The sequence below is a fragment of the Pundamilia nyererei genome, unplaced genomic scaffold, assembly GCF_000239375.1.
Source record: "Pundamilia nyererei isolate P.nyererei 1_Seehausen unplaced genomic scaffold, PunNye1.0 scaffold00324, whole genome shotgun sequence".
In the NCBI taxonomy this organism is placed as follows: Eukaryota; Metazoa; Chordata; class Actinopteri; order Cichliformes; family Cichlidae; genus Pundamilia; species Pundamilia nyererei.
This window is the reverse complement of record NW_005187725.1, coordinates 150783-161622: the sequence shown is the minus strand read 5'-3', so window position 1 is coordinate 161622 and position 10840 is coordinate 150783. Positions and strand designations below refer to the sequence as shown.

The following is a 10840-nucleotide window of genomic DNA, read 5'->3' as shown; positions in this document are numbered from 1 at the left end:
CCCCCCCCCCCCCCCAATGAACCTAGGTGAGAGAGGAGACAGAAGTCCCGGCCCTCCTCCCCCAGGTGATTTATCCCCCGTTCTTCCTAGCCTGGAGAGTGACTCACAGCCTTCAGCCGCTCGGGCAGCCGGCCCAGCGCTTTTAATTATGTGCCAATGGAAGAGGAGGAGGAGCTGGTAAAATACAGGGGGGTGAGGGATGCACGAGCCTGGCTCGTGGACCCCGCGTCACGGGCTCCTGCAGCAAAGCTCTTTAGCCGCACTGATGACAGTAAGCAGGAGGAGCAGCGAGCGGGCGAGAGGTGCCAAGCTCGGGCGCTTTATCTCGTTAGCGGCCTTAAATGCCACGATCTGTCACCGCAGCGACTGGTCTCTGAGGGATCTGAGAGGGGCTCGGCGTGTGGAGATACTGCCACTCCGCATTACGCTTAATGGGAGGTGGAGAGGGCAGCGGGCTTACGGGTGTAGCACGAGCTGTCGGGGCTGAAATGGCAATCGGAAAAATGGTTTTCATGGGAGTTCAAAGCAAACCGAGCGAACCGGTGCTGACGACCACCGCGCTCCTGATTCAATGATCCCCCCCGAAACCCAGGAAACAAAGACTTTAGAACAAGGCCCGCAGCCCTGCAGCGCGACACACCAGTAAAACCAGCAGGATCACAAACTGCAGCCATCACCGACTCAAGGTTACACCAGTCAGTCTTTCCACCAGAATCAGCTGATCATTCATGAAGCCATGCAAGATTTTAGTGATGATTTAGTCTGACTGTGAAAACTGATCTGGTCGCAGTTTTGTTTCATGTCACGCGGAGATCTGCTGCATGTGTGAAGTTATGATCCCCCCCCCAGTGTGTGTAGCCGGAGGTCCTGGAACATGTTCACGGTATGGAGGTAAAGCTGGCATCAGCTGACCGTCCTGTGATGTCATCGGGACTGACACGTCTCACCGTCGGCCTTTAAAGCAAACAGCCCGCTGAACAAACGAGCGGCACGATTGAAATCTGCAGCAGGTTTAGAAGGACGGCGCTCGGGCATGCAATAAGAAATCCCGCAGATCGACCGGGACGCGTTGTCACCGTTCCCGACGAGCTGCGCGTTAGCCTCGCTAAACAAGACTTGGACTGCAGCGCGTCTGCGCTCGGTGCCAGACTGTTTTCACACTGACGTCTGCCAGGAAACAGGCTCGCTTATTCAAGGCACAAATCTCTCCCTCGCTTTCACACAGCTAATTATTTCTCCCCCGTTTAGAGCCAACTGTTTCTGTCATCTGTCTCCGTAATGACCTCTGCAAGATGTGCATGCATGCTCTCATTCTTCCTGCACCACACACACACACGCACACACACACACACGTTTTCACAGAGAAAACACACAAACAGTTCAGACGTCCATGTGGAGAGGAGCTGATATTAATTCTAAATATAACCATTGAACACATAATTAATCATCAATATCTTTAAAGCTGAATATAGAGTCTATAACATGGTTACAAACTCATAAACCATGTGAATAAAAGCCTTCAGCTGCCTGTAACACAGCGTCTCTGAGGATGCTAACACAGAAAGTCCTGATTACTTTACATATCTGGCCTCTGACCCCTGGTTTGGAGGTCTGTAGAGACACTGAACTTTGATTTCCTGCGTCCTTTCCTTTGAACCTGCTGAGTGCTTTCAAACACATCAAACCAGGGATCCACCTCCAGTCCTGCAGCTTTCAGATGCATCCTTGATGGCAGGACAGCAGCTCTTGAGGACTGGAGTTGGACACCCCTGCATTAAACCTCATGAAACTTCATTTGAATGAATGTTTAAATTCTCATATGTATGTACAGGCACAGTTCAGAAGCATTGTTTCCAGGTGTCCTGTGAGACCCTAACAGAGGACAAAGGCACCCTGACAACACTGGGACACACACACCCCTCTGCACGGTAAGGTGGGGCTTCATGGAGGAGAAAGAAGCAGAGCAGGAACCAAAGGAACAAGACTGTGAACACAAGCAGGCAAAAGGAGCTTCCTCTGAAGGGCGGCTGCCTCTCCCTTAGAGATCAGGTGAGGAGTTCCGGAGCTCAGAGCAGAGCCGCTGCTCCTCCACACTGAGACCAGGACGTCTCCTGGGCGGGCCGTTTCATAAACGTCCTACTGTGAGGAGCCCTGAGGCGGACCCAGACACCTCGGTGCTCCCCCAGATGAGTGGGAGGAGGTGGCTGGGGTCTGAACTTGAGATGACTCAGGGTCTAAAAGGTGTATTTCTTTGTTTTTACTAAAATAAACACACTCCTTATTTACATGGTTATGTGTGTAATCAGCTTTAAAGGCCCATTGTAAGCAGGAAACCCGTTAAAGTCGCAAAGTGGGAGGAAATTTAAATCTTAGCTGTGATTTAGTGATGAATAAAATTAATTTCTCCAAGTTTCTTTTTCCATCAGTTTGTGTCTTTGTCTGGTAGGAGTCTGGCTGCTGCTCAGTTAAGAAACTTCTATACTCAAAACATTAAAACTCAAAGAACCACTACAGCGAGGCCGTTTATCTTTATAAATGCTTATAAGTCAGAAACCAAAAAGGTATAATCTCACAAGTATCCAAAAGTCTTCATTATCTCAACAAGCGTTCAATGAAGTCCATAAAGGAAAAAAGATGGGGGAAAGAGGGGTGCAGTGACCACAGAGGAAGAATGGCAACACATTTGTTTATTTCATTGGAAAACCAGAAATCACAGGTGTGGAAGGAAAGGTGTGCTGGAAAATTCCTGCCGTGTTTTATTACCCCAGCTCCAAAGGCGCACTATGATGATGGAGGCTCTGTGGCTCGGAGGCAGCACACCGCTACCATATATTTGGGGACTGTACGAATATTAAAAATTACTGGAGTGTTTTTGTTGTGATGTTTCCACGCCTCCCCCGGGTCCCTGTTTTTTAGTATTTACATGATTTCGCCTAATCCCGAGCTCCCCGTCACCTGTGGACAGGTGCTTCTCACCTGGTTGTCAAACTTGAGTGACTGCGTGCCCACGAGGAAACGAACAGCGTCGGTCTCAGCTGTCTGCGCCGTCAGAGCTCGAGCCTGCGGAGTAACGAAGTACAGAGTAAGGATTACATACAAGATTCCAGCGCAGAGGCAGCTGTCAGACAGCTCGACGGGAATGAATGGAGCCGCAGTGAAGCAGCAGCACCTGAAACTCGAGCCCGTAAATGACGGGAGCGTCGTCCTCCATTTGCGCTGCGTCCTCTGCGCGGTTTGATTCTTTTAATGAAAGGCTTCGCTCAGAAAGCGCCTCTGCGCTCCTTTCTGCTCCAAACACAACACAGCGCCTCACTTCCGCGATTTAAAACTGAAATGTACGGATAGCATGCGCAACGACGGCCGTGTGACGACACTTACGCTTTAAAAACAACGTAGAAGAAGATCCGGAATAGCAACCATGAAACGTGTCCTCTCTGACGCACCGTACTAGTAGCTGTACTGTGTGACGCATGCGTGTTACAGGCGCGTCTGTCAGGTTGCAGTACGGTAAGTAAACAGTCCGTCCTGCTTCTCTTCCTGGTCTTTTATGCGTTTGCGGCTGTTTGTGCGGTGATGTTAGCGGCAGCGGAGCAGCTGAAGACGCTCTGCGCTGTTTTAAAACACTGTTAGCGGCATTTGACGGTTAGCGGCTCGGCTGGCTAACCTGAGCTAGTTGGCTAAAGTAGCACTAGCATGACAGACAGACCCAATAACCGGTTTTACCGATTTGGTAATCCGAGTACCGGCTCCTGTGTAATCGTGAATAAAAGGCCGAGCAGCTCTGGTGCTGCAGCTCAGTGCTGACAGAGACGGAGATACCATACTGTGTTTACAGTTACAGGAAGCGACGAGACTACAGGAAGTGGGATTCATGCTGATTTAAGGTATCTGACATTCAAAATAAACCACACCAGAGGCTTCCTGGAGGCTGTTTAAAGAGCTGACGGGCAGAAACCAAGCTGTGCTTGCCCAGAGGTCACTGCAACCACACGTTTAACCACGGTTTAATCGAGGTAGCCTCAAATACCCTCAGAGGTTACAGATCCTACAGTCAAAATATCAGGACGCAGTAACTACTTTTAAATAAACACCTGCGGTGATCGGTCTGTGTCATCACTGTGGGCGAGCTTTGGCCCGCTCTTCTTTCAGTCGTTGAGGTTTGCAGCATTCGTTCATGCACAGCTCTTTGAGCAGCACTTTGGTCTCGTTTGTTCCAGAGGTCTTGTGTTTTGTTCAGATGCAGCTTTTTCTGGTTCCCTGAGCATCGCAGGGTCTGACCTCGGGGTGAATTTGCTGGGCCGTCCACTCCTGAGACCTCCAAACTTCTCGTTTCACAGAGGTGCTCACCCTGATGATGATCAGTTAATAAATGCATTTGATTAGCAATGTTTCCCTGCGTCTCATCCTCTTAATTCCTGCGGAAGCGGTGAGGGTGGAATTTTTTTCCTGCCGTTGGCATGCCTGCTTTGTAGTCCCAGCTCTCACTTTATTCTTTAAACATCTTTGAAAGTTTAAAGTTGTCCCAAAAATTTGGAGTCTTAATGACTGAATCTCTTTTGTTGTCTTTTACACCGTTTTGACAGTCAAACTTTCTGAAAGTTTAGTTTTACAGTTCACGTTACACCAACAGTGAGACGATGTCACCAACCCTAAAAACATCTTTCTACTTGTTTCCAGCTTGTAGTTTTCCTCTACAGGCATAAATTACACATCATAACTGGACATTTTTGTCCTCTTTCACCTGATGTTTCTGTCCCGTGACGCAGAGACCTGTAATAAAATTTGAAAACAATAAAGAATGACAGGAAATGAGTGTTCCTGCTTCACAGGAACGCCACACAACAATGAGAGGAATTGTTGGTTCATGTGTTTGTGTGTTTCTGTGTGCAGAGCAGTGAGATGGACAGCGGGGAAGCTCACGCCCAGCGGCCGGTCTCCTTGGACATCGCCGTAGAGGATGTAAACCAGGAAGTATCGGCTCCGGCCCCTCCTGAGGCGACCACAGGTCAGACTCCGCCCACAGACGGTGGTCTGCCCCAGGAGGACAGCATCGATCTAGGTCGGGACTTTGCCACACCACAGGAGGACAGCAGCGCCACGCCCTCAGAGAGCCTCATGGACAAGCTCAACGACCAGATGATGGAGAGCGTCATGATTTCTGATTCGCCCAATAACAGCGAGGAGGATGACGTGGTGCCTATCGATTCCCTCCTGGATGGAGGCGAGGAGGAGGAGGAGGAGGAGGAGGAGAACGCGGTGGAGGGAAACCAAGAGGAGCAGAGCGAGATCGGACAGAATACGACTGAGATTAAAGTTTCGGTGGAGGAGCAGGAGGACGGAGGCTCGCAGGAAAAACCAGAGGAAGTGGCGACCAGCGCCGTTTCCCCGGGTGACGTGAAGAGTCTGTCTGACAGTCGCAGTGAGGAAACGGCGCCGGAGATCACCAGAGCAACCAAACCAAAGGACGAGCCTGTCCCCGTATGCACCATATTCAGCCAGGGCACCCAGCCCAAGTCTTTAGTGCCCGACGGCTTCCAGCCCACCCTCATCAAGTCGCCCAGCTTCAGCATGGGCGGCGGCGAAGACACCGTGACGCCCAGTAAGATGGCGGGGGCGCTTGTGTGCCAGCCCAGCCCGAGCCTCAGCAAGTTCTTCACAGATAACGGACAGACCAACCCGGCGTCCGACTTTTTCGACTCCTTTACCGCCCCCTCCTCCTTCATCTCCGTGTCCAACCCCAATGCTGAGATCCCTCCAGGCTCCGCCGAAGCACCCGAGCACAAGCTCTCATCCACCTCCTCCTCTGTCTCTACCCCCGGAGGGATCCTGGACTCTGGCGCTCCCACACCGAGCTCAGCGTTCGCCCCTGCTGAACCATCCCCCAAGCTCCAGCCACCCACACCTCAAACAGCCTCGGCTCCAGGCTCCGCCCCCACCTCAGCTCCAGCTGTCCCACCACAGCCCTTCAACCAGCTGTTTTCAGGCAGCGACGACGCGTTTGCGACGGCGCTGAGCCTGAACGAGGCAGACAGGCGCCACGATGCCTGGCTGCCGTGCGAGGAGACCAGGAAGGTGCTAATCTCCGTAGCAACGCAGCAGTACGGCCCCGCCTACTTGGAGAGCAGCAGACTGACCATGCCAGGACTCAAGTTTGACAACCTGCAGGTAGGAACTCTGATCCCTCAGCAGTAAACCCGCCCATGCTCGTGTTCAGGTGACTGCGAGGACGTTTCTGTCCTGTTGCTTTTGGATGATGTTGAATTTCTGTGTTTTTAAAAACAGGGCGACGCCGTCAAGGACCTAATGCTTCGTTTTCTGGGAGAGGCGGCGGCCGCGAAGCGTCAGGTCCTCACAGCCAACTTCGTGGATCAGTCCTTCAACGGCCTCAAACAGCTGATTGTGAGTCCCTTTAGTTTGTGAGCGGAGCATCGCTCGGCGTGAAACGGGACGTTTACGTGTGGGTGGAGCTGACGTTCTCCTCCACCTGCGCGGTGTCGTCTTCAACTCTGCACTAACCTGAGAAATTGTCACAGTTAATCTGCTGATTTCGTTGCTCTGATTTGTGCTGATTCTTTTCATTGTACACAAAGTTAATAGTTTCCTGTTTGAAACGGTGAAAAAGGTCGGCACCATCAGGTTGGAGGAGTGGGTGGAGCAGCAAATCATTTTGCTTGAAGTCATACATGTGGCAGACTTTCACGTTTTTATTTTTAGCATTTTTAAACACGTTATTAACTAAAACCAAGGAGTGCGGCTGAGTTTAGGAAAAGATCCTGATGAAGTCTTTGTTGTCTTGGTTTCCACGGTGACGTGCTAAGTGATTACTCGTGTCCATGAAGAGTTTTACACTTTGGCTCCACCCAAAGAGAGTCACCCACACGATGATCACAGACTCAGGTGGGCCACTCGTGTTTACCTGCCTGATCACATGTGTGTATCTGCACACACGGGTCCATGAACACCGCACAGTGCAGAGGCACATCATAGAAATCTCAGAGAGCAGGAAGGTGACGTCTCCTGGGTCAGGTGACACTGGAGAGGATGATTTGAGGAGCTGGAGATGGTTTTACTTTTGTTGTTGTGCATAATTTGAACAGTGTTTCTAGTTAAATTCATGGAGTTGTTTAAAAGCGTATCTGCAGCTCTGATTGTAACCAGAAGAGCTCAGGCAGCTTTTGCAGATGGTCTAGAAACAGGTCACTCTGCATTTGTAATTCTTGCACCAGGCTCCTCGGCGGTGGCTGGAAGGCTCTGAGAGCTCGTGCTGTCCTGCAGGAGCTTTCTGGAGGTAAACGAGTAAAGCGGCGCTCGGCGTCCCGCGGCGGCTGCAGCCTGTCTGACCTCCTGACAGTCGGTGTTTCTGCTGAAGCCGCTGGCTGCTTTCGGTCTCAGCTGACTGAAAACAGTGAATCATTCGCCTCCTTTCTCTTCATATCCTGTTTCTTCTCCTGCCAAGCATAAAAATGCGTGTGTGTGTCTTTGTGACCGCGCAGTCTCACCTCATTCCCTCCGCTGCTGCCATCCATCTCTCGTCTACCTCTGCAGCCCTCGTGCATTCCCTCCATCATCATTTCTGACCCACAAACGACCCTGAGAGACGCTTGTTATTTAAAACATATGCACAGCAGCAGCAGTGATGGAGAGAGGTGGAGTGGAGAGATGGAGAGGTGGAGATCCACTCTGCTCACAAGTTCTCTCTTCCTGCTGTGCCCATGTATTATGCATAGGACTGCTGTGCATATTTCAAGGGCCTTCTGGACTTGGTGTACACACACACACACACACACACACTCAATATGGTGCTTTCAGCCTGCAGTCAGCTGCACTATAGGTGAGTGTGTGAGGATCATACGCCGTCTGCTGATTGGTGTGGGTGGCTCCCCGGAGCAGGAGAGATGGCGAGGCAGGAAGGTGACGCGGGCTCGCCGATGAATGACGCGGGCTCGCCGATGAATGACGAGCAGAGAGAGCAAGCATCAAAGCAGGCTTCGCCTGGACTCACAACTTTTACCCACAGAGCCCATTAAAGATGGATGCAGCCGCCCTGATGTCACAGGTGGCCTTCGTTTTCCTGGAGGTCGCTGCTCGCGCTCACCTCCTGCTGTGTTTGGACGTTAGATTATTGGAGGCGAGCTGATAACAATGTCTGTAAAACAACAACCTTGTTTATTGAACAGTTATATCATTATGTTAAAGACTGAAAGGTCCAAAGCTGCTCCTGCACGTGGAGCGCTCTGGGATCCCTGTGACTCCTCCTGGCTGTTCTGATCGGAGCCCATTGGCTGAGACCTGGAGCTCACCAGACCTGGGTCCAGGTCGGGGCCCTGCGGTCCCTGTTCTGGGTTGGAAGTTGTCATCCTCATACGAGGTTTTCACACACACGTAAATAACGTATATAATCCACAGAAAGAGCCTAAAAGTGTGGATGAGGCAAGCTGTACAAAGCGCTGTATATGAAGCAGTCCATTTACCGTCTACATAAGACTAGAAACGTTGGTGAAAGAATGGCTCACTCAGTGAATTCCAGCGTGGTATCGTAATAGGATGTCACCTGTGCTCAGAGGTCACCGACTTTCTGGAGAGTCAATCGCTGCAGACCTCAAAGCTCATATGACCTTCAGATGAGCTCAAGAACAGTGCGCAGAGAGCTTCATGAAACAAGTTTCCATCTAAGACTACTGCATTTGGAAATAAGTGTAGCTCAGCGTGCACCGTTATTGAATATACAACAACAGTATTTCTGTATGACCTGTTAATGTGTGGTTTCGTGCCGTTTGCTCGGAGTAAAGGCCTTTAGAGCGACAACCTCCACCTTTCGTTGGGGCGGTTCTCAGTTCAGTCGGCACCTGGAAGCTCAGAGCTGAAAGGGCAGAGCGCCCAGTCTGACCCGGGCTGCTTGACAGTGATGCGGACGCTGTACTGCTCTGTTGTGCAGAAGGCAAAGCTGCTGGTCGATCCGTGACCACAAGCCGTGGGCAGAGACCAAAAAACAAGCTCCAGGATAGACGCAGCAGTAATGAGCTGAACGATGTCTGAGCTCCGAGTTGACCGAGTCTGAGGAGGTGTGTCCTGTGCATGGCTGCAGAGATCTCTGTGTTTTTGCAGGAGATGCCGGTGAAGTTTTGTTGTTCTCAGAAGAGCTTGAGCAACACTGGATGTGTCAGAAGTCATGCAGTGGTGTCCTCAGTGGAGCTGCGTGACACAGAAGAGCTTCAGATCTTCTCTTTGCTGAATGTGCAGATGCTGTGACACGTTTCACTCTTATATCCTTCTCCTCCACATCAGCACATCTCGGTGCCACAGACCTGGAAATCCCACATAACGTGATACTTGAGCGCCTCTTTTTTTTCTCGGAGTTCAAAGGTCAGTGCGAGCTACAAGGCGGCTTTCTTTCCTTCTGCTGCCGCCTCAGATTCGGCGTCTTGCTTTTGTTCTGTGAGGCAGATGATTTCCAACACAGACTTGAACCCGCGGCCTCCGGCTGAAGGACGACATCTCTGCTCGCTGCATCCTGCTTAATAAGGAGCTTGTGTGGCGTTGCTGACATAATAATGGAGCACTGAGTCACTCCGGCTGATGAATGGATCCGACACCATCTGCCTCCTCCATCTACGACCATCTACTCGCATTCAGATGATTTACTTACCAATAAATTATGAAATTTTCAAACTTCCAAGATCAAACAAACTCGTAGATCAAAGCTGTCGTAGGCGATGTAGCTCGCTGAGCTGGGAGGGGAGGTTAAGATTCAGAAAACGAGAGGATGTGAACGCACGCAGGCGCACACGCACACACACGCACAGTTAGGGAAGTGCAAATGTCAGAAAGCTTTAGGCCATTAAAAGTGCAGCCTGCTGAAGAGTGATGCCTTTAAAGACAGCTGATCAGTCACGTAGAAATAGAGGATGGATGGATCGTGTGTGTGTGCGTGTGTGTGAAGCCTTTTGCTCGGCTGACACTCGTCGCTGAGCTTTATCCTGTCGTGCGGTGTCCTGTGTGATGCAGAGGCCGCTATGAGCTGGCAGAATGAGTCATGCTGCAGATCCAGAGTGTGACTGCACCCACTGCCACTGTTCATGCACACACACATGTGCAGCGAGGACACAAACACACACTGAACACACTCACCGGAGGGCCGAGAGTCTGCACTTCCTCTCTCTCTGACTCTTGGCGTCGGCCTCTCTGCCCTCAGCTGATGAATGAGGACATCGGAGCTGCTGTCACACACCACTGTGCTGTTATTCAGTAGTCTGATTACAGTTACTACTCTTCAGTTAGCTGCACAGCGGGGAATCGAAAAGTAAAAATAATTAGACATTCTTTTTTCCCTGAACACGTCTGATTTCTGTTCGTGTGGAGGAGAAACGAGAGCAGGTCGCTTTGGAGAGGAGACTTTATTTAAATTTTTATAAAACATAAAAAGAGCATCGCGGTAAAGGTCACGCAAAAATACTTCAGCTTCTGGTGCGAGGGGGAAAAAATTCAGGATGTGCACCACTAGCTGACTAATCGTCGCTGTTGTCGCTTGTCGGTACCAGAATAAGGAGTCGTTTAATCTCATTGTTAAAATTTTAATGGATGACCAACGACGGTGAAGTGTTACGCAGCCTCCTGCCACCAGATGGAGCAGCGTCGTTGCGACGGCGGTTTATGTGTTTGGGAACATTATTACAATCAGATCGCAGATACGCGAGAGCAGCGGAAATGAGGTGGACGAGCTCTGCCGTGTGATACGGCGAGGAGTTAAGTTATGGAGGCGGCCAGGGAAGATCCGCTGCTCCTCCACATGGAAAGGAGACTGTCGCTACCCGATCTGTACCGGAAACCCGATCGGTACCCC

At 50.8% G+C, this 10840-nt stretch overlaps 2 protein-coding genes across 2 annotated transcripts in view; one reads left to right on the top strand and one right to left on the bottom strand.

The window, feature by feature from the left end:
• The window catches only part of eipr1 (EARP complex and GARP complex interacting protein 1), a 48441-nt gene extending 45119 nt beyond the window's left edge, over nt 1-3322 (bottom strand). Inside the window, exons 1-2 of the mRNA XM_005751732.1 lie at nt 3170-3322; nt 2977-3060 (exon numbers count right to left, since the gene is read on the bottom strand). Coding sequence (XP_005751789.1) covers nt 2977-3060; nt 3170-3211 — 126 coding nt within the window. The 5' untranslated portion in view covers nt 3212-3322. The remainder of the gene's footprint in view (nt 1-2976; nt 3061-3169) is intronic.
• A 107-nt stretch (nt 3323-3429) lies between these two features.
• trappc12 (trafficking protein particle complex subunit 12) overlaps nt 3430-10840 on the top strand; it is a 34522-nt gene continuing 27111 nt past the window's right edge. The window contains exons 1-3 of the mRNA XM_013915566.1: nt 3430-3507; nt 4891-6165; nt 6283-6399. Coding sequence (XP_013771020.1) covers nt 4900-6165; nt 6283-6399 — 1383 coding nt within the window. The 5' untranslated portion in view covers nt 3430-3507; nt 4891-4899. The remainder of the gene's footprint in view (nt 3508-4890; nt 6166-6282; nt 6400-10840) is intronic.